Source organism: Manacus candei, unplaced genomic scaffold, assembly GCF_025592945.1.
Source record: "Manacus candei isolate 608988 ecotype Guabito, Panama unplaced genomic scaffold, ASM2559294v1 h1tg000086l, whole genome shotgun sequence".
Lineage (NCBI taxonomy): Eukaryota > Metazoa > Chordata > Aves > Passeriformes > Pipridae > Manacus > Manacus candei.
The window spans coordinates 6,425,401-6,446,995 of NW_026138134.1; the positions used below are offsets into that span (position 1 = coordinate 6,425,401).

At 54.1% G+C, this 21,595-nt stretch overlaps 2 protein-coding genes across 5 annotated transcripts in view; both read left to right on the top strand.

The window, feature by feature from the left end:
• Positions 1-9,755, top strand: part of LOC127482128 (nascent polypeptide-associated complex subunit alpha, muscle-specific form-like) — an 11,741-nt gene extending 1,986 nt beyond the window's left edge. For 2 of the 4 annotated variants that reach the window (XM_051812146.1, XM_051812147.1), the window contains exons 3-7: positions 999-5,349; positions 5,494-5,748; positions 6,513-6,669; positions 7,013-7,142; positions 7,875-9,755. In XM_051812146.1, the coding sequence (XP_051668106.1) occupies positions 999-5,349; positions 5,494-5,748; positions 6,513-6,669; positions 7,013-7,142; positions 7,875-8,026 (5,045 nt within the window). In that variant the 3' untranslated portion in view covers positions 8,027-9,755. Of the gene's footprint in view, positions 1-998; positions 5,350-5,493; positions 5,749-6,512; positions 6,670-7,012; positions 7,143-7,874 lie in introns of those variants that run through there. The other 2 variants (XM_051812149.1, XM_051812148.1) reach the window with 2 other exon arrangements.
• Positions 9,756-9,908: 153 nt separating this feature from the next.
• ANKK1 (ankyrin repeat and kinase domain containing 1) lies at positions 9,909-17,056 on the top strand. Its single transcript, XM_051812193.1, has 8 exons — positions 9,909-10,096; positions 11,687-11,981; positions 12,394-12,545; positions 13,420-13,469; positions 13,567-13,722; positions 13,934-14,052; positions 14,743-14,788; positions 15,117-17,056. The coding sequence occupies exons 1-8, from the start codon at positions 9,909-9,911 to the stop codon at positions 16,463-16,465; spliced, it is 2,355 nt and encodes a 784-aa protein (XP_051668153.1). The 3' UTR covers positions 16,466-17,056.
• Positions 17,057-21,595: the final 4,539 nt, after the last annotated feature.

Sequence of the window (21,595 nt, forward strand, 5' to 3'; positions counted from 1 at the left end):
AGTTGTTTGTACAAAACCCCCAGTGTAAAGTATTTTATAGATTTAACATACCAATCTCCATCACCTGTTAACCTACCTCCCTTTTTTAGCAATAAATCAGCTTTTTGAGTTCCATCATAGCAGCTTTTCCTGCTCACTGCTGCCTCAAAGCAGTGCTGGTTCTCCAAATGTCCACAGGGACATTGGAATCTCGAGGCGCCACACCTGGATGCCAAGCCCAGGGATTTCATCTGCTGAAGCTCTGCTTTGTCAAAAACTCCCCAATTTAAATGCATAACACTCAAATGCATAATCACCTTTTTATAGCTTGTGGATCAGCCTGTTTCCTGGCAGGTGCCTCAGGGAAAAACGCTCAAAGTTCTGGGAGAGGAAAGTACAATAAATGTTTTAATCAATGGTTTGGAAATGATACTTGGGAAGGTCAAAGCTTCTGACGTGAAGACAAAAAAAACCAGCAAAAATCTGTGGACAAAAAGACAACCTTTTAAACCCAGAGTCTGCCTTTTAAACTGGCAAAGTGTCTGCTTTTGATCAGAGAATATAAAGGTGGAGAAGTTGCTGTGTTCTGCCTGCTCTGTGTCAGACCAAACCAGCTTTGTGCTGCTGGTCACCCAGCGTGGGTCAGGGAGCTCCTCATGGGATTGGGGTGCTGGGAAGGACGAGAGTTAAAGCAGAGCCACTGAGGGAGCTCCCTCAGGGCTGTTTTAGTCTTGCTTTGCTGTCCTTGGGCAGCCTGAGGGTTTCCTCCCCCTGCACCTTCAGGTGTTTAGATCCTTGCACAGGGAAGGTCAAGGGCTCCCCCCTGGCTGGGGAATGCTTTGGGTCCCTCAGAGGGTGCAGAGGGTCAGGTCTGTCCCAGCTCTGTGAGAGGGCAGTGCCAGAGCTGCCCATCCTCCCCGTGGCTCTGGGCAGGCAGCAGCTGCTCCATTGAACTGCTGCAAACTGTGCAAGGTTCTTGGGCAACTGAAAGGGCCAAAGGCTTGTTTTCTGTTCCTCAGGAGCCTCCAGGAGTGAACGTGATGCCAGTGACATGTTGGCCCTGGGCTTCCCTGGATGGGCCCAGCCCAGAGCTGAGAGCAGCCCAGTGCCCAGCGAGGGCTTCCCTGGGACAGAGGACGACTTGGATGGGGTGACCTTCCACTTCCAGAGCCCAGCAGCTGATCCCACCAAGGCAACCACGGCTGACTCCAGCCCTGCTGCCACAGGGAGAGCTGCAAACAGGACAGCTCTGCTGCCTGGGGGCTTGGCTGGGACCCTGGAGGTGTCTGAGCCCCTGCACACAGAAACAGCAGCTTCAAAACCCCAGGCTGGACATGCCTGGCCTGGCCAGCTCTCGGGGAGCTTCAGCATCCCTGTCTCCACACAAGGATCCCAGGCTACCACAGCTCTGGAGCAGCCAGGCAGGTCCCTGCAGAGACCAGGAGATATCCCTGGGGCTGGTCCCAGCCCTGCTGCTGGGCTGCCCCAGCCCCCTCCCAGTGTGGGGCCACACCAGGACTCTCCCCAGTTCACAGCTGTCCCCTCCCTTTCTGTTCTTATGGAGGTGACAAAGCCTAAAACATCTCCCCTGACTTCAACAGTCCATTTTCATCCTCCAGGAAAAGGAACAGCAGCATCTCCATCTCCAAGCAGAGCTGGGGTTGCTCCTGGAGGTGCAGGGCTGGGCTGGTCCCCCCCAGGGATGCACACAACCCCCCAGGCCCAGCCTGGCAGCACAGCAGCTCTGACTCCTGCACACCTGGAGAGGACCCAGGGTATGGATGCTGGAATTACAGCTTCTGCAGTCCCACCACAGCCAGCTCCAGGGGGCCTGGATGCAGCCTATTCCAGCACAACACATGCCAGGGCCACTCAGCTTTCCCCTGCTTTGCCTCTGAAGGAAGAAAACACAGGCAGCAAAGGCAGGAATTCAACAGCAGCTGTAACAAATGGTTCTGGACACCCAACCCAGCTGCCTGCTCTGCAGACACTGCCACCAGGCCACGTCCATTCCTCTTCATTCCTGATGGGATCCCCAGTTCCTGGTGGGTTAAGTCCATCTCCAATTCAAGGGCCTGTTGGCACAACTGGAGGACAACAGCCCCTGTCTTTGGACAGGGCTCTCAACTGCACCAAACCTGCTGCCCAGGAAAGCAACAGGAGCTCTCAGGGAATCACAGTTGTAGCTCTGCAGGGAGATGCTGATCATGGGATGGTGACAAGTAAACCTGGAAAATCTCTATCCCCTGAGAGCCCACAGGCTTCTGCTACTTCATCCTCATTAAGCCCATCAGGGATTTCGGCATTAAAGCTTTCCCAGACTACTAAAGAGCAAAAAGAAGTAACATCTGCACCCTCTCCTGGGATGTCTGGCTTTGGGAATGCAGACCTTCAGCCCTGGGATTCTGTTCAGGAGGGGCTTCAGCCACCAGGTGCATCTTTCCCTGCTCGTGCTGGATTGCAGCCCATGGGCATCCCCAGCTCTGCTGAGAGACTTCACACAACAACAACTTCCCCCCCAGCCCCTGGCTCTGGGTCTCAGGCTCAGGGGGTTCCTGCCCACCCTGTACCTCGGGAGGCCTTTGCTGTGACACTGCAGGTGAGCACAGGGGAAGACTCCAAGAGAAGGAAAGGTCTCCCACAGCAGACAGCTGGAACTGGCTCTGCACCAGCCAGCCCAGTGCCCAGCCCCTCTGGAGTCTGTGAGAGCAGGACCCAGGCAGCTCCCTGGCACAGCTCTGCCCCTGCAGCCCCCCAGAGCCAGCACGTTGCCAGCCCAGCAGCTCCTGCCCCAGCACCACCCTCGCCCCGTGCAGGGGGAAGCCAGCCCAGCTCAGCCACAGCACACCCTGCCCCAGGGGTGCCCAGTGTCCCTGGTGAGGTCCCAGCACAGCTGGCACAGGCTCTGGTGCAGCAGTTCAGGAGGGCTCTTGATGCAGCCACCAGGAACCTCAGCACCGGCAGAGGAGACCCCCTCACCATCACCTCAGCCCCAAAGCTGTCCTTCCTGTTCAAGAGCACTGATGGCATGATATGCCTTCGACCCCTGCAGGAGTCCCCTCTGCCCAGGACATTCCCAAATGCCAGTGTTGGGGGGCTGGTTTCTGTCCAGCAAATCCTGGCAGCGTCGAATTCCTCAGTGCTGGACCTGGCAGACTTACACCAGCTGAGTCCTTCCAGCCTGGTCCTGCTCAGGCCTGTGTTCATCCTGCTGCCCACGGACAGGGCACACTCACCCTTTCCTCAGGGGGAAGGTGACCACAGAGCCACCCACCTGGGCACACACGTGGGCACCCCTGAAAGCAGCCACGGGAGAACGAGTTCCTCTTATCCCACCAGTAAATCTGAAACCACTCTGTCCACTGTGTCCAACCAACAAGCAGAGAGAGCAAAGGTGACTCCTCAGCCAACTCATCCCAGTTACAGAGCCACCGTGGGCTTGGGCCAAGCTGCCACCTCAGCACCAGGTCCTTTGCTGGACCCAGGGATGGGGATGAGCAGCACAGGGCAGGCCCTGCACCTTCCCAGGATGCCAGAGGAGATGCAGATCCCTGCTCCCCCTTCCCAGGAGGCCAAGGGCACTGATTTACTGCTCCTGAGCAGGATGTTGGCAGAGCCTGGCACCTCCCCTGGGGCACCATCAGTGCTGCCCACGCAGCAGAGCCCCTACACTTCCTCCAAAGTGTCTCCCACGACTGAAAAGCCACATTCTGTAACTCCTTTACTGCCAGCAAAGGGACTCCTTGATTTCCCAGTGCCTGCCCAGCCCGTGGCCAGCAGCACAGGGGCTGCAGGCCATGCCCAGCACGGTGGGACACTGCAAACTGCCCCCCCTGGCCAGGGCTCAGGGACCACCCCGAGCTCTGCCCCTGCTCCCTGCGTGGAGTGTGGGACCTCACGCTCAGCTGCAGCCACAAAACACCCACTAAAGGGGCTCACAAGCACCAAACCTCTGCAGGCCACGTCCCAAGGGCTCCCAAGGACCACACTGCTGCTGCCATCCGTGGTACCCAGCACGTCCTCAGCTTCCCCAGTGCTTCCAGCTGGGAATGAGCACGGAGAGGCTGCCCTGGGCAGCACAGCTCCTGCAGGAGGGGTCCCTGTGCCTGCTACAGCAGCACAAACCCACAGCACTTCCGTACAACCTGATCTCCCTCACCACTTGGAATTCACTCCCATGGTGCCCAAGCCCTTTGTAAGGACAGAGGGACCAACAGCAGCCCCAGTGCAGGCTCCCTTCTCAACAGAGATCCAAAGGAAAACCACGGTTCCTGGGAAACTTGGGGCTGCAGTGACCCACCCAAGGGTGTGTTCCAGCTCTGCTGCACGCCCACCTTCTCCTGCTCCTGCACATGTGCCCCTGCTGGCAGCCCTGGAAGGTGACCAAGCCCTCCAAGCTCCCACTGAACTGTTCCCACGGGCCAGCACGGGAGAAACCCCAAAGCCAACTGAAAGCAGCACGAGGGCAGGAAAAGCAGGACCCGGTGAATCCTTGGGGGTGAGTGTGTCCCTGTCAGCCCCAGTGAACACACAGACACAGCACCCACCCCCAGCAGCCCTGGGGAAGGAGCTGGGTTCGAGTGCAGCACAGCCCTCTGTGCCCACGGGAGCTGCCCTGCAGAGACAGCCCCGAGGGACACAGGGCACCCCCCAGGCTGCCCCAGCAGGGACTGCTCCCTCTGCAGCCCAGGGTGCTCAGACCACTGCTCCACTCACCAGCAAGAAAGGGCATCACCTGCCCACAGCAGCCCCCCAGCCTGATCCCAGCGTGGTGCTGCCCAGGGTGAACACACCCGCTGTGGGGAAGGGCGAGGGCGAAGCAAAAGGAGATGCAGCCCCCACCAGCCACCTGCCCACCCAGGCACCCCTGTCTGCGTCCCCCAGACACCCTCTGGAGAAGGAGATCCTGGAGAACACCATGGAACAGGAGCCTGGTCATTCCAGCCCTGGCAGTGCCCTGAGTGCCACCGGGCCACCTCCCACAGCAGCACTGGCTGTCTCTGCTGCCAGGCCTGGGAACAAGGTCACCACTCACTCTGCTGCCTTCCAGAGAGCAGCTGGCAGTGATGCTGAGATGCTTCCAGCCAGAGACCTGATCCAGCTCCTTCCAAGCCCAGAGAGCCCCTCACATCCTGCCGGGAGCCCGGTGCCAGCCCGGGGGGATTCCCTGCTGGGTGTGGCAGGCACTGACTCATCCGAGGGGCTGCTACTGAACACAGAGGCAGAGGAGATGGGCAGGACGGAGGAGGTGACAGACCGAGCAGCTGAAGGGCTGGTGACTGTGGTGACACTGCTGGATGCCCAGCCCAGCGCCCCGGGGGACTCTCACCACAGGAGGGGGCTGCAGCCGGAGCTCACCGTCCTGGATGGGTAATCCATTCCCTCCGTGTCATTCCTGCTGCGGGATTTAAGGGTGGGGTCAATATTTACAAGGGTCTGCAGTGACAGGTCGAGGCAGTCCCTGTTGCCTGGCTGTGCCTCACCTTTTCCCCTGTTCCTCCTCTTTCCCTGCAGCCTGGCCGTGGTGAGGGACGACGCCTGCGGCTCCGGCAACTACACGGTGCAGATGAGCCTGAGCCCCGCTGCTGACACAGCCCCCGAGCCCCACGGGCCTCCAGCACCTTCCCCAGAGACCTTCCTGGCCTTGGTGGCCGTGCAGGACAACCTCAGCCAGCCCCTGGTGCAGCCCCTGCTGCAGATCCACTCGTGCTGTGTGACCCCCTCCGCCAGCCCCGGGGCCCCGGGAGCCCAGTGCTGCCTGTTCCGCAGGTGGGACACGAGCCCGTGGGATGGGATGGGCTTCACCTCCCCTGGCATCCTCAGGGAACCCTCTCCTGTGTCCTGTGGCTGCGGGCTGAGCTCTTTGGAGCAAGCTCCAAGCAGTGTGAGCAACTCCAGGAGTGCTCTGCTCCCTCAGCCTGGTAATTAATACCGAGGGCCTGATAAGGCACAGAACCTCAGGGGAAGAAATCTCCCTTGGATTTCTGTAGATGAACCATCCCAATTCCCCACATCCATAATCATTTACATTTCTTATGTAGATAAGCCATCCCAATCCCCCACAGGTGCTGTCCCAGGTGTCAGGGTACAGCATCCCTGCCCTTCCTGCTGGGATGGCACATCCTGGGAGCAGAGCAGTGCTGGGATGGCAGCCAGGCTTCTCCACAGGCTCCCATTCCCCCAGCAGCATTTCACAGCTGTTCTGGCCTCACCTGAGCACAGGGGAATGGGAGGATTCCTGAGCTGATGTTTGCAAAACCACTGGGGTGTGAGACGTGTCAGGGAGTGGCTGTCACAGCACAGCAGCCATTTCACTGCTCGTACCAAAATCAGCCTCCAGGGAACAGTTCTGCTGCCCTTGGGCTGTGTCCTCCACAGCAGGGCAGGCACAGCCTGCAGTGCTGACATTTGGGGGTTTTTGTTCCTGTAGGGCAGGGCTGTGGCTCAGAGCTGGTGCAGACCCCTGCCAGCAGATCCCCCTCTTCCCTGCCTTCCCTCAGCTGCAATTTGAACCTGTTTGCCCTTTGCTCCAGGCTGCCATTTGAGTGCAGGCACATCCAGCTGCTGCAGAGCAGCAGGTCCAGAGCTGCCAGCTTCACCATCCAGCTGTTCCAGATGCTGAACCACTCGGTGGCCTACCTGCACTGCGAGCTGGACGTGTGTCTGCACGGAAAGGAGGGATGTGAGCAGGTACCTGGGGGGCTGCTCTGGCACCACTGAGGGGGGATCTGCTGCCTCCAAAGCCACCACACCAGGGTCACCCCTGCCCGGGAAGTCCCTTAGTTCAGGTCTGGGAGGGGAGTTAATGACATGAAATGGTAGCAATAGTTGCTAATCCCCAGGGAAAGGGAGCCAGGGAATACAGATTTACACATCTGCTGGTCCAAGGATTAGCAACTCAGCTTTTGGAATGGCAGCAGAGCTGGAAAAGGTGGAATCTGAGGAGATCTGTGCCTGCTGTGGGCTCCTGGGGCAGGAGGTTCTGTTCAGGTGCCACCAACACCCTTTCAGAAGTTTTCCATGTCCTTGCCAGGACTGCTTGGAAAGTGTGGAGCCAGTTCTGCAGCCCAGTGACAGGAACAGCCATGGAAACCTGCACAACCTCATCTCATTTGGCCCAGTTTGGAGGATGAAGGACAGGTTTCTGTACAAACCTGTGGAAGGTGGGTCTCCTCTTCTGCCTTCTCTGTCTCTCTCTCTTGGAGTAGTTTTTGTTCAGCTTTTTCTGCTGAAAAAAAAAAGAAAAGCATTAGTTTTAACAGCTTTCTTGACAGACATCTGCTATGACTAGAATATACCCCAACAACTCCCCACCTTTGTTCTGGCCTTCCTAAACCCCAAACCTGATGGTTAATCAGCATCAGATCCAACAAAGTTTCAGCCAGGAGACACAGCCAAGCACATCCTCTGAAGGAACTGAAGCTTTAGAAGGAGGAAAGGGGAGGAAAATGAGGCAGAATGGATCTGTAAAGACTTTTCATGCACGTTGTGGTATTTTGACTGAGAATGAGGAATGTCATCAAAACAATTGTGAGAGATATTTACTAATTCTTCCTTCCAGTGCCTGTGTTTTAGATGAGATGAGATGGGAGGAGTCAAGGTTAATGTCAATCAGATGTTGTCCAGGTATTAGAAAAGAGTGACACTGAACCTGGTGCATCATGAACGTGAGAGACTTCTTAAATCCCCTGGTACCATCCCAAATCTCTCCTTTAGCTGTTTATGCAAAGACAATTTACTGGTGCCATTCTAGGGTACAGAGGGCTGTGTTTGAAAAGGCACTGCCCATTTTACTGCTCTGGGGATAGGAATTGCCACACCTGCCTGGCATGCTCTGAAGATGGGTTCCCCTCTCTTCACCCTGTTCATTCTTGATTCCCTCTCTCTGTTTCCAGGTCCTGGCTCTGCTGTGCTGCTGCCCATCCTGCTGGGCTCCCTCACTGGCTTTGCTGTCCTGGGCAGTGCCTTCATAAGCCTTTGGCTGCACCACAGGCAGAAATCCAAACCCCTGCACTACCCCCCCTTTGGAGACATCCATGGGCTGTGAGCCTGGAGCAGCTCCTGGTCCTGCAGCTCCCACACCAGCTCTGCAGTGACCAGGGGAGAACAGGTCCTGCCCTGCACATTGTAGTGCTTCTGTAGAGCTTCTGCTGACCCAGGGAGCAAGAGGGGTCCCACCTCTGCCTGGAGCACATCTCCCCTTCCCTCCTTTCCCTCTGCATGAGCGAGCCCACAAACTGCAGAGCAGAGAAGGGCCGAGGGAGGGGCTGTCAGACCCTGTGGGTGGGGGAGGGCAGCTGGGGGATGCTCAGGGGGTGCTGTGCAGAGCCCTGCCTGGGATCCAGCCTCACATCCCTCTGTTCTGGAGGAACAGGGGCTTCTCCATCCTGTCCATGAATTCCTGCTGCCTGTGCAGGTGCTGCTGGTGGGGAAGGAGGAAGCAGCATCCCTGGAGTGTGGAAGGAGCTGAGAGGCACGAGGAAGGCACCTCTGGGAAGGGATCTCCCTGTCTTTGGGGCCACGATGTAAATGGTCAGCACGACAGCCCCACTTGGGTATTGTAATGCCATTAAAACTGACCCTGGAACGTGTCTGAGGCCGGAGCTGTTTGCCCAGAAATGGGCACCCCTGAAAGGTCTGGTGGGGAGAGAGCCCCTCTGCAGCCATGGACTGTGTTCCCCTACTCCCTCACCTTCTCCTGAACTCTCTGTAATAAAACTGAGCATTGCAGTAAGTGTTTGTCTTGCCTGTGCCTGAACCTGAGGGAAATGGAGTCCCCTTGGGCTTGTCTCAGCTCCAAAACTGCACTGGCAGGTGAGTGCCAGCAGGTGGGAGTGGGGGTGGCAAGGGCAGGACCTGTGCCAGAAGCATCACACCTTAGGGCGTGGCAGGGAATTGGCAACAATCACCTTCTAATGTTTGTTGGTTTTTTTTTTTCTCCCTGAAAGGCTGCAGAGCCCGGCTGGCTTTTTACCTTTTCCTTCTTTCCCTAAAGCCTTGCAGCGAGTGTAACAGGAAAACAGCTCACACTTCCCCCTGGCTCAGTCTCCCTCCAAGAATTTCTTCAAGATCTGGCACAGAGCTAAAAGTTCCAGGTCAAAACTCCGTGACAATTAGACAATCGCCCTGCAGAAGTAGTAATTGCCCTTTGTATTGCAGCAGAGCCGAGGAAATCAGCCCCACGTTGTGTGTGACGCTGCCTCACCTGCAGGGAGAGCCGGGTCACTGCAGACCTGTGTGCTCAGCCCAGGCAATGCCATCCATCCCTGCCGCAGCCAAGGATGTGTGCTGTGCCTGCTGCTCACGGGGGGATGGTTGAACTGCTCAGAGCAGTGTTCCTCATCCCTCCAAACACCTCTGACAGGCACCCAAGAGCAGGTTTATCCCCGAGGGAACTGCTCGGGACCACCACAGTTCCTGTGTTTCTGTTGGAGCATTTTCTCAGGCTCATGGACTTGTGTTCACCACATTCTAGTTCTGGGGTTTTTCTCTGCTCTTTATCTTTCTGGAGTGTTTTTTCCTTCTTTAGCCTGCTGCACAGGAGCCTCATGGATTTCCCTCTTCCTTCCCTTTCCTACCTCCCTTTCCCCTGTGCTGATGGCCCAGGTGAGGAATCCCACCCTAAGCCCAGTGCAGTTGCAAGGGGATTGTTGTTTGCACCATCTCGTGTTCTTGGAGCATTTTCCCACAGAGTGCTGGATAGGAGAGAGCAGGGCAGCTTTAGGGAACAGCAGACACATTCCTGGAGTCAGGCCATGCAGCTGCTCTGCATGATAAATGGGAGTGACAGGCAGGATCCTCCTCCTGGCAGCAGGTCCCAGGGCTCACCTGGGCTGACTCCCCAAGCAGGGCAGGAACAGGAGGAGCTCCTTTCTCCCCCTCTGCCAGCAGCCAGGCAGGAGGCAGAGAGCCAGGCTGCCTCTTGTGCCATGACTGCGGCCAGGGAGCGGCAGCTGGGCAGCCTGACCGTCTTCAACAGGGAGGATTTCGAGGATGACTGGGTGAAAGTGGCCAGTGGAGGCTTTGGGCACGTGTACCAGGTGAAGCACAGGAGGTGGAGGACAGTTTATGCCGTGAAATGCTCCCCGTACCTGCTGCAGGACTCCGGCATGGACAGGTAACCCTGCGCCCCCCTCTCAGCTCACACTGTCCCCCCGAGCTGCCTGCAGTGCTTGGGGGCTAAAACTCTGAGGGAAAGGTTCATGGGGCTGCTTCTCCTTGGGAAGCCAAGTTTTTGGTACCCAAAGGGAGTGGAAAAAGCGCTGGTGGTCTGGAGTTCTGCCTCCCCTCCTGTCTGAGGCGTGGATGTGCAAGGGGGAAGGAACATGGAGAACGGGGTTAATCAGAACAGTTGGGGCTGGAATCTGAGGCTGAAAGGCACCTTAAACGTGGGCCTGTGGGTAAGAGCAGTCTGATCACTTGTTTGCAGCTTTCACTGGACGTTGGGGCTGATGTGTGTCTGTTAAACTAAATCAGTCATTGAAAACACCAGGTTTAAAGCTGAGGGATAGAAAATTTACAGCTGGTTTTGCTGGGCTCCCAGAGCTCTGCTCCCTCACTTGCTGGAGCCTCCAGACCTGCTCTTTGCTCTCACTGGGGCACCTGCACCTTCACTTTGCTTTTTGCTCTGTCTCTCACCTGCAGAGACTCTTCTGCTGACCCACCTTGGGGCTGGGGATGGAGCAGAACCAGGTAATCACTGCTGATAACACACATAGTACAGGCAGAACTGATGGAAAAACATTGATGAAGTAGTTTAATTTAAAATTGTATTCCATTCAAGCTGGGAATGTGCTGCCTGGCTAAAAATCCCCCCCTACTATGATTTCTTATTAGTGACAACGACTGAGCTGGGTCAGCCTCAGCAGTGACTGTCCTCAGTTTGCACTGCTTATGCTCTGCAGATATCACACTTGCATTTTGTTCTCCTTTTTTTTTTTTTGAGGGGGGGGGAGAGTCTAATTAATCAGTTTTACTTCTGCCTCTGTCCATTTTTGTGAGGTCCCTGACATTCCTCCCCACCCAGGTACGTGTCACTGCGGGGAGCTGCCAGGGGGAGCCTGGCAGAGGGATTTGCTTGGCTGAACCATCTCAGATCTATTAGTGGCCTGGCACGGTGCTGTTGGAGGCCCAGATTGATTCCCAGGGTGTGCTTTTTAGAGGCAACCCTGGCCCTTTGCTGCCTGGCTGCTCTCAGAGCGCTCCGGGCACCCCGACCCGTCGGGCAGGTTGGGAGATGCAAAGCTGCAGTGGAACAGGTCTGCCCTGGGTGCAGCAGGGCTGGCAGAGCTGGCAGTGAGGGACGGGCGTGGCTGGGCTCCCTCTGGGACCACATTCACCCTGCTCAGGGCCAGGAGGCTGCAGGCAGAGGTGGAGGCACAGGTAGGGCAGGGCACGGCCTGGGGACACCGCGGGTCACCGAGCTCTGCCCGCTCCTGGCGCCAGGGAACATCCCTTGGGAATTCCATAGAACCCCAGAAAGGTCTGGGTTGGAAGGGACCTTAAAGACCCTCCAGTCCCACCCCGTGATGTGGTTGCATTGTCATGAATTCAAGGGGCAAACTGGGATGGATCTTTTCGGGGTGGGCAGGGCTGCTGGGAAAGGCTGGATCTCACCGAGCTGCTGCAGAGTTCCTGAGCCTGGGAATCAACAGAGGCAACTTCTGGGTTCCACTTCCTGTTTTATTTTTCATTTTCACTTTTCCAGGACCAGCATGAACTGTCTCATGGAGGAGGCAACCAAGATGGAGAAAATCAAATTCCAGCACATTGTCACCATCTACGGGGTCTGCAACAGCCCTCTGGGGATAGTGATGGAATACATGGCCAGAGGGTCCTTGGAGAAAATTCTGCCCACTCACAAAATGTCTTGGCAGCTCAAATTCCGGGTTATCCACGAGATGGGCTTGGCTATGAACTTCCTGCATAGCATGACACCCCCTTTGCTGCACCTGGATCTCAAACCAGGGAACATTCTCCTGGACGGGAATATGCACGTCAAGGTATGACCTCACTGGGTGTTTGAAGGGACAGGTTCTGTCTCAAACAGGGAAAGGTTATTTTTGCCAAACAGGTGCAGAGTCCTGGTATATCGAGTTCTTCAGGAACACTCAGTGAAAAATTGGCCACTGGGGCTTATAGGAAGCAACTGGTAAATAAATTAGATTATAGTCTCGAGGTCATCCCGGGAATCTGTGCCAGACCTGGGAATTTAAGGCTCCAGCCTAGGAGGAAAGGCTGCTCTGCTGGAGCCAGTGGCAGGGACTGAGTGCAGTTTAACAGGGTTTTATCAAGTCTCAGTGCCTGGCCCCTGCCCACGTCCCTGATCGTGAGGGAGGGGGGCACGTCCCAGCTAACAGGAGGGATGAGGGATGAGCATTCCAGGGGAAAGGCTCTCACTGCTTGTGCTTGCAGATCTCAGACTTTGGGCTTTCCAAGTGGATGGAGCAATCCAGCAGAATGCAGTACATCGAGAGCTCTGCTCTGAGGGGCACTTTGAGCTACATCCCCCCCGAAATGTTCCTGCAGAACAGCAAACCCCCGGGAATCAAATACGATGTGTACAGGTAAGGGCTGCCAGGGGGCACACAGGGAGCTCCCTGAGCCCTCCCACAGAGCCAGAGGGGCTGCACACTGCCTCATTCCGTTTAAATCCTGGTTTATAACGTGGGGAACAGCCTGGGAGGGACAGAGTGCCCCCACCTCAGTGCTGGAGACTGAGAGGGAGGGGGATTTTCTGTGGAAAATCATCATCCCTGACCAGCAGCACCCATCCCATGTGAGCTGCTGACTGTGTTGCCTCAGGTGCCATCACGCCCTGTTTGGTTGCTGGAAGTTATTATAAAAATGAGTCAGATTAGAGCCCAGAACACACAGTGTCTGCTCTTTCATAGCAGTCACTGCTTGGGTTCATTTTGCTTTTAAAACAACTGTAATATTGCTTGTCTGCTTCAGGATCCAGCTTCGCTGTGGTCAGTAACAGATGGAGAAGAGATTTCAATGTGATTTTTTTCGTTTGGGGCAAAGAGCTTTGAAGCATATTTACACAAGCTACATATAAATGTCTGGAAATTCCTTGTCTCCTTGGCCTCTACACCCCACAGTCACCCAAGGCAAGAAGCAAAGGAGGATTTGCACGGCCCCATGAACTTGCAGTAGTCAAGGCCCCTAAAACCCAATGTGAATAAAATGAAAAAAAGGCACTGAGAGCCCAAGTTTCACAGGAAAGGCTCTAAGTCACTAATTCACTACACCAACCCTTTCACTGGGGCATTAGTGAGATAGAGCCATAAGACCTGATCCCTTTGGCCTGGGGGGTGAACTCCTTCCATCCTGAAAACCCTCTTCCCTAATTTCCCCATTTCTCAAGAGGGTAAGAGCAATAAGTGCATTTTCTGTACCCGTGGGGGGGGGCTGCTCACCATCTCCCCTCGCCCGCAGCTTCGGGATCGTCATCTGGGAGGTGCTGATGCAGAAGAAACCCTATGCAGGTAAATATGAGCCCTTCTCCCTGGCTCTGCAGTTGGGGAGTGCTCACTGCAGCTGCCCTCCCAGAGGAAAAGCCCCGGGGATGCTGCTCTGTTGCAGGAGCCAACATGATGGCCATCATCGTCAAGGTGGCCGCGGGGAAGAGGCCGGGGCTGGAGCTCATCAGCGACGACTGGCCCGGGGAGTGCCAGCAGATGGTGGACTTGATGAAGAGGTGCTGGGACCAGGACCCCAAGCAAAGGCCAAGCTTTTCAGGTGGGAATGTGACTGGATTACCCAAAAACCAGCTGCAGGGATTAACAAACTCGTGTGTCACTTCCCCGGGATTTAACTGCCTGCTGCCCACGTGCTGTCAGGCATCCCCTGTATCCTTTCTCCCCTTTCTTCCCACGTGGAAGACTTGTGTCCTGCCTGGGATCTGAGCCCCTGGGCAGGCTGCCCAGCTGACAGAGTGTTGCCCTGGCAGATATCCCTGTGGAGACAGACATGCTGCTGGCACTGATACAGAGCCTGGTGGTGGACCCGGAGAACGAGCGCCTGGTCAGGAAGATGTCCCACAAACCTGCCATCTCTGGGAACCAGCAGGTGAGGAGAACTGCCCAGGGCCACTCAGGAAATCCCACAGAGTCCTCTCCCTGTGCTGGGAGTGTGTTCCCCCTCTCATCAGGCAAGAGCACTTCAGCACCTTTGCTCAGTGTGTTTGCACAGGTCGTGCACTTGTAATTCATTGAAGGGGATAAGAAACGTGCAGTTTTATCCTCCCTACCAGAGTGGAACTGTGTCTAGAACTCAGCTTTACAGGGGGAGAAACAGGGGTTGAGAACTGTTGGCATTTAGAGGTTTTGCCAAGCTGTGCAGTCAGCAAGAAACAAGAGACCAGAGCACAGAGGGTTGAAGAGGTGTAGGGGGGGCTGGGGGTCCCTAAAAACAAGGGAATGACTTTGATGCTGCCACAGGCACCTGATGCAGTAAGGAAGCAGAGTATATGTTTGTTTGGGAGCAAAGGAGGAAGAGGAGGAGCAGCTCATTGATGCCCAGAGATCATTTTCAAGCTCCCACATTCCTGTTGTGTCCTGATTTGCCCAGCTGAGTTTTGGATGCAATAACAGGGTTGGGTGAAAATGATAATAAAACGATAATCAATAATGAAAATTATAAAACTCAAATGATAACACAGAACTCTAGAGCAGTAGCCAAGAACTGTGTGCAGACATCACAGAATGCAGTTGAGCACCTTTATCTTACGGCTTTTTCTTTTTCCTTCCTGAAAATGAGTGTGACAAAGAGGAGTTCACCTTCCCCCGAGACACCAGGAGTGGTGGTAAGTAGGGGACTTTCTTTATGATTGAAAAATAAAGAAGGGGAAGCCTGCCAAAATTGTCTATTTTTTGCAGGAGGATGTGGCTCGTAAAGTTTTCCATGTGGGTGATGTTTTAAGTTAAGGAAAATGAACTCTACAGGAAAGAGCAGATCCAGTTCCCATGAGGGAGAGGCCAAATGTCCCACTGCCCTCTGAGAGGCTGCAGAGAAGTGGACTGGCCTCATTTTGTTTCATTCCAGTCTAGGAAGAGCCACAGGCTCTCCCTCCCACTGAGCACTTTCACTGGGTTTTACTCTTTTTTTCTCCTATTTTGTCTCCCTGCCTTTAGAAACAGATAACCAGGAGGTTCCTCTCCCACCTCCCTACAGCGAGGCTGAAAGCCCGGAGGAGATCCTGTCCGAGGAGATCTGCAGGGTCCACGAGAACGGGCTCACCCTTCTCCACCTCATGGTGATCCAGGGCAACGTGGAGAAGGTGAAGTTCCTCCTGGGCTGCAAAGCCAACGTGAACAGCCAGGTGGGCTGTGGCTACACCCCGCTCATCATGGCCGTGCAGAAGAGGCTGCCAGAGATCTGCTCCGTCCTCATCGAGCACGGCGCCGACCCCAACGTGCCGGACGAGGACGGCTGGACACCCCTGCACTTCGCCGCCCAGAGCGGGGACGACAGGATCGTCCGGCTGCTGCTGGACCACCAGGCCCGAGTGGACGCCCAGGAGCAGGACGGGTGGACCCCCCTGCACCTGGCGGCCCAGAACAACTTCGAGAACGTGGCGCGGGTGCTGCTGTCCCGCCAGGCCGACTCCAACACCCAGGAGGGGGACGGGAAGACCGCCCTGCACGTGGCGGCCTGCTTCGGCCACGTGGGGCTGGTGAAGCTGCTGGCCAGCCAAGGGGCCGACCTGGAGAGGAAGCAGAAGAACCACAGGACCCCCCTGCACGTGGCCGTGGAGAGGGGCAAGTTCAGGGTGGTGCACTACCTGCTGAAGAACGGGACCTGCGTGAACAGCCTGGACCAGAACCACTACAGCGCCCTGCACCTGGCGGCCGTCAGGGGCAAGCTGCTCATCTGCGAGAAGCTCATCAAGCACGGGGCCAACGTGGAGCTGAGGACGGACAAGGGCTGGACCCCCCTGCACCTGGCCTCCTTCAAAGGGCACGTGGAGATCATCCGGCTGCTGCGGCGCAGCCGCGCCCGGCTCAGCGCCCGGGGCAGCATGGACTGGACCCCCCTGCACTTGGCCACCCGCTACGGCGACGAGCCCGTGGTCAGCGAGCTGCTGCGGGGAGGGGCAGACCCCGACGTGCCCGAGGGCTCGGGCTGGGCCCCCCTGCACTTCGCCGTCCTCAGGGGCTCCTTCCTCACCGTCATCAACCTCCTGGAGTGCGGGGCCGACGTCAACGCCAGGAACAAGGTGGGCTGGACGCCCCTGCACCTCGCCGTGCTCAAGGGCAACATGGCCATCGTCAAGACCCTGATCAAGGCCGGGGCTCTGCTGGACGTGGAGGACATCACCGGCTGCACGGCCCTGCAGCTGGCGGTCAGGCACCAGAGGGAAAACATCATCACCCTGCTCCAGGGCAAGGACCCGGCGCTGAGCAAGGCGGGGAGCAGGACTCTGGTGAACGACGCGAAGGCTGCGAGACCCAGACTCATTCCAGGAAGGACAGATCTGTAAATTCATCAGCCCTGGCATTTGTGGCTTGAGTCTCCCAGTGTCAGGTGCTATCCCTTAAGGCACCTTGTCCTGTCACCTGGTGATTACTCTCCTCTTTTTAAAGGGAAGTTTCTAAGCACGAACAGTAAAGAGTAAAAGAAAAATGAAGCTGCAGAAGGAAGCTGACAAGTTATTTTCCAGGGTCTGGCCAAGCTTGTAGAACATTCTGCCTTGGTGATGTTGGCTTTAGGCAATGCTTTCCTGTTTAATACTTGCTGTGCAGGGATGGAAAGGGGTATGTGCAGTCCCTGTTCGTATGGGCAATGCTGAAGCTGTGCACAGCACATATACGTGTCTTCCATGGATTTCATTGCTTTTATTCCATGTTTTCCTACAGAGAAAATTAGTGTTAAAATGACCTTGGCACAGGTGGGAATTGAATCATGAGATCCTCACCTGCTGCTGCAAATAGACACCAAACATATGGCACAGCAATGAGTCAGGTCGCTGACATCTCATTTTTGTAACAAGAATTAAATAAAGCAAGGAAGGAAAAAAAATCCCTAGTGGAGAGTATTTAAATGGATGCAGCACAGAGAAAAGGAATTCCAGAATAATGCCACTCCATCCCTTCAGTGCTTTGAGGGCACTGCTCTGCTGCCAGTGCTTTCCTCACTCCTCAGCTGCAGCCCAGGGCAGGAGGGATAACCCCACCTTTGGCATGGAGTTGGTGCCCAAGGAATTGAGGGAAGGCTCCTAACCGAAGACTAAATGCCAAGGTGGCTCTCAGGACCCACCCTGGTCTCTCCCAGGGATCTGGGTGGGTTTTCCAGCTCTCATCAGTCAGGGAAATCCTGCAGTGTAAGGACTGGAGCTGGTCCTTGCTGAGCTCTGAGATGATCCAGTCCCTGTTCTGCTGCTCTGTGCTGACAGGAGCTGACATCCAGCGTGGGTTTAGTGCCTGTGTCATGCAGATAACAGGGCTGTGGCTCCTGTCCTCTGTCCCTGATGGTTCTGTGTCCCAGGAGAGTGGAAAAGGCAAAACCTTTGCACGTTTTCTGATGGTTTAGTTATTTCCTCAGATTTTTAGATAACTCAAAGCCTCAGCGTAACCGAACTAAATCAAGGGAGTGGTTTTCCATCTTTCAGTCTGTTTAGTTTTCTTTTTTTTTTGTTTGTTTGGCTTCTTGGGTTTTGTTTGGCTTTCTTGGGTTTTGTTTGGTTTTCTTTTTGTTTGCTTGGGGGTTTTGTTTGTTTGCGGGATTTTTGTTTTGTTTGGGTTGGTTGGTTTTCCTTTTTTGTTTCTTTGTTTCTTTCACTTTTTTTTGTTTGTTTCCTTTCCTCAGTGTGTGCTCTCAAGGGCTCAAATCTGTGACAGGAACCTCTGGGCTTCATTTCAGCCCCTTTAATCTCCGGGTGGCTGAGGCTGTGGGGGGAGGTAAGGCTTGAAGGACTGACTTCTCCCTTCTCTTGGGGAGTGAAGTTGAAAAGCTGCCAGAACCCCTTCTGAATGGTCAGCAGTGACAGGTGTTAAATGCTTTGGTGTTCAGTAAGGATGGTTTGGGGGTTATTCTTGATGGTTTTGTCCAGCCCTCAAAATCCTGCAGCTGTGTGGTGCCATAAATTATAATCATAACAAATCTGTCTTCAGCACAATTTGTGTAACTTGGGACACTGATAATCTCATGATTTGATAAATTCTGTCCAGTGGTGTCTCTAACTGCAGGGCATGGGCAGGAGGGTAGGCCAGGGAATTTGGGGACATGTCCCATTCAGGTTTGTTCTCCTGGGCTGTGGGAGCACAGCACGTGGTTCTGGGGAACCACCCCCGAGGGAAACCAAGGGCACACCTGGAATCCCCCCCGGAATAAGAACGTCTTGGAATTAAGGCAGGCACAGCAAGCAAATGCTCTCCCAAGGACTGTGAGACTGTGCTCTGATCCAGGGAGGATCCTTACATGCCAATTCCCAGCAGAGTGGGATATTCTTCTGGATTCATGGCTGCACTGGAACCTTTGGTGTGAGAGCTGATTTACCTGATCTACCTGCTCTTGGTGTCCCACAAATGGCAGCTCCGGGCTCTGGATTCTCAGACCTTTCTGTGCAGCTCTTTCCCTCAATTTCAGCTGTATTGATTCAGCAAATGTCTCCACTGCTTAATATCGTTTGAAATATTTACACAGCAAAAAGAAATCCAAATTGCCACATAATTCAGCAGCTCCTTTCTGTCCTCACTCCAACAGAAAACCAAAACTCGGCTCGTATGTCATGGAACGCTCTCCAGAAGAGCTTAATTAAATTTATAATGAAAATAACAGGGGGGGTTGAGAAGACACGAGGGAAATACATTCCCCTTGCTGAGCATCACAGAGGTGATAGAAGCACTTTGCAGAGAAAATTACCTGTTTGCTGCTCAGTTTCTATAGAAATTAAATGTCTTTACAAACTCTGCAGAAGTGCATTCCAGCCTCCGCTTTGTGACTGTGCAACCTGCAGCTCGTTAGTTCTAAAATTAATCCTGGCTCTCCAGCTCTCCCCACTCCCCTCTTTTTTTTTTTTTTTTTTATTTCTCCCCCTTGTTCAAACCCATTGCAGCCTTTTTGTCCCTGCTGATCAGTGCACTGAGGGTTAGATCCTGTTCCTGCCCCAGGCAGGGGTGTCTTTGGAAGGGAGCAGTGGCAGGACAGGAATCTCCCAAGCAGCTCTTCCCTTGAGGGCACTGCTTGGGTTTCACAGGCTGTTCTGGCCTGGGAGGGACCCTATGGAGCCCAACCCTCAAGTGAATTCAAAAAGATCAAAACTGCTGACCCTTATGCCATAAAAATGGGGTCTTTGGATGCAGGAGCTTGGCCAGATTTACCCAGAGAGCTGGAATTTATGGACATGGGTGATCAGACTGAGGGTTTGGGTCCCAAACTGCACCCAGAGCTGCTTGGGTGAACAGAGGGGTGTTCCTCACTCCACCAGGGAATTCTCCATCCTGCTGCTGGGATGGCCCTGGAGTGCTGCCCTGAACATCTCTGACAGGCAGGAACTTTGGCCAGCCTTGAAAAAAAATACCCAACCAGGATGACACCTTGTTCCCCCCCCCCATTGCTTTAGCTTTGGGGTGACCTAAGTGCTCCTTCCAGGACCTGAAGGAGCTCCAAGAAAGATGGAGAGAGACTATTTGCAAGGGCCTGGGAGTGCCAGGACACAGGGAATGGCTCCCCACTGCCAGAGGGTTGGAGGGGACATTGGGAAGGAATTCCTGGCACAGGTTGCCCAGGGAAGCTGGGGCTGCCCCATCCCTGGGAGTGCCCAAGGCCAGGCTGGAACAACCTGGACGGGTGGGACGTGTCCCTGCCCATGGCAGGGGGTGGGATGAGATGATCTTCAGGGTCCCTTCCAACCCAAACCATTCCATGAGAAAGGATTTTTCACTTAGAAATGTCCAACCCCAGCCAGTGAGTGAGAGGGGGGTTTGTTGTGTGTCACACAGAGCAGGAACACTTCCGAGGCAAAATGTGTTTGAAGAAGAGCTGCTTTTGTCACCATCCAAATGTGGACATTTCAGTGAAAGGTTTAGCTCCTCTGGGGGGAAATGTTTTGAAACGAGATCATTTTGCATCTATGTTTTGCATTGCTCCTGCTTCCCAGTGACTGCAATTTTTGTTTGTTTGCCAGTGCTGCAATTATGTAGGTATGTGATGAAATTAAAATTTAAATAGTCCTACATTTTAGAGGAAAATGGATCTGAATAAATACAGCTTGGGGGGGAAAAAGTTTATTTTTAGCAGAAATGCTTGTTTTTTTCCATAGCCCCTTAGGTGTGGAAAATGAAGATGTTTCTGACAGCAATGATGTGAATGTAGGAGGGAGTGATTTTAATGTAAGAAGAAATAGTGAATTCTATGTGTTTCTTTTTATTCCAAGGAGGTGGTTGTAGGCTCTGTACTGTATCAGACGTCAGTGTGAGACATTCCTGACTCCCTCCACAGCCTTTTCATGGCCTGACATAATTAATCCTGCTCTGGCTGCTCTCTTTCCAGACTATCCAGCACTTACCTGTGCTACTCCCCAGCTTTAGGGAGTATTTTAATCCTCTTCCTTTGAAATAAAGCCACGGATCACTTCAAAAAGCAGCTCCCCACCCAGCTCTGTCCCTGCACACGGGTGTGAGTTCAGCTTCCATCAGAGGGATGGCAAAAAGGGGCCTGACTGGCTATCAGGGAGCACTTGCTGTTTTCTCCTACCAGGCATTTCATCCCCAGCAAGTTTAGCATCCTTTGATCCTTCCATCAGCTGCTGCTCTCCTTCCTGGTGGCTCAGAGCACAACAGGGAACCCTCCTCTTCTGCAGTTTGCTTCTGGCCTCATTCTCTTCTTTTGGGGCAAAAAACCCCAAACCCCAAACCCAAAGCAAAGCCCAACCCCAACACTGGGGGTGTTTAAATCCTTTAAATCATTTCCGTTTTTTAAAAGAAATTTGGTTTGAGGGATGAAAAATCAAGAAGATAAAAAGATCAAAGTCGCCCCATAGGAAACCCCACAGAACGTGACTGAACTCTCCTTCCTGGAGAGATGTGGTGACTGTGCTCCTGAGCAGAAATAAATAAATAAAGAAATAAATCCCACCGACCTTGCTGGTTAGAAAATATCACATTACAGACTCCATCTCCAGCTGGAGCAATTATAGAGAGGATTAGGCCAGGGTCAGCAATCAGGAGGTGCAGTAATTAGCTGTAATAAAGGAGAAAATGAGCCTTTGTTTGCTGCTCTGGTACAAGGCCATTACTTGGGGAAAAAAAAAGGAATATTATGAATATTGAGAGAGTTTAGCTGTGACAGAATTGAAGTTTGGGGCATAACTGGACTCATTCCATGGCACTTTTACTGCTCTTCAGCACAAGCTTATTTCTTAACAAGGCAGAGGAGTGTTCTCATCACCAGGAAGATTTTATTGCTGTTCTTTGGATGAACTTTAATGTCTGCTCCAAGCAGGGGGAAAAAATCCTTAGAAGGAGTTCAGGGAATTAATTTTCTCGTTTTAGAAAAGACTCCAGTCTGCCAAAAGGTTTTGCTCAGAACTGACCTGCCTTTATTTTGCTTAAATAGCTGTCTAACACCCAGTCTGATTCCCCCCAGGAGGGCTCAGGAGGTCTATTTGCTG

Excerpts from the sequence above, each read along its gene's own strand:
- ANKK1 (XM_051812193.1), top strand. The coding sequence starts at position 9,909 with ATGACTGCGGCCAGGGAGCGGCAGCTGGGCAGCCTGACCGTCTTCAAC. Across the intron at positions 10,097-11,686 it reads CAGGACTCCGGCATGGACAG|GACCAGCATGAACTGTCTCA; the intron begins GTAACCCTGCGC and ends TCACTTTTCCAG. Across the intron at positions 14,789-15,116 it reads CCGAGACACCAGGAGTGGTG|AAACAGATAACCAGGAGGTT; the intron begins GTAAGTAGGGGA and ends CCCTGCCTTTAG.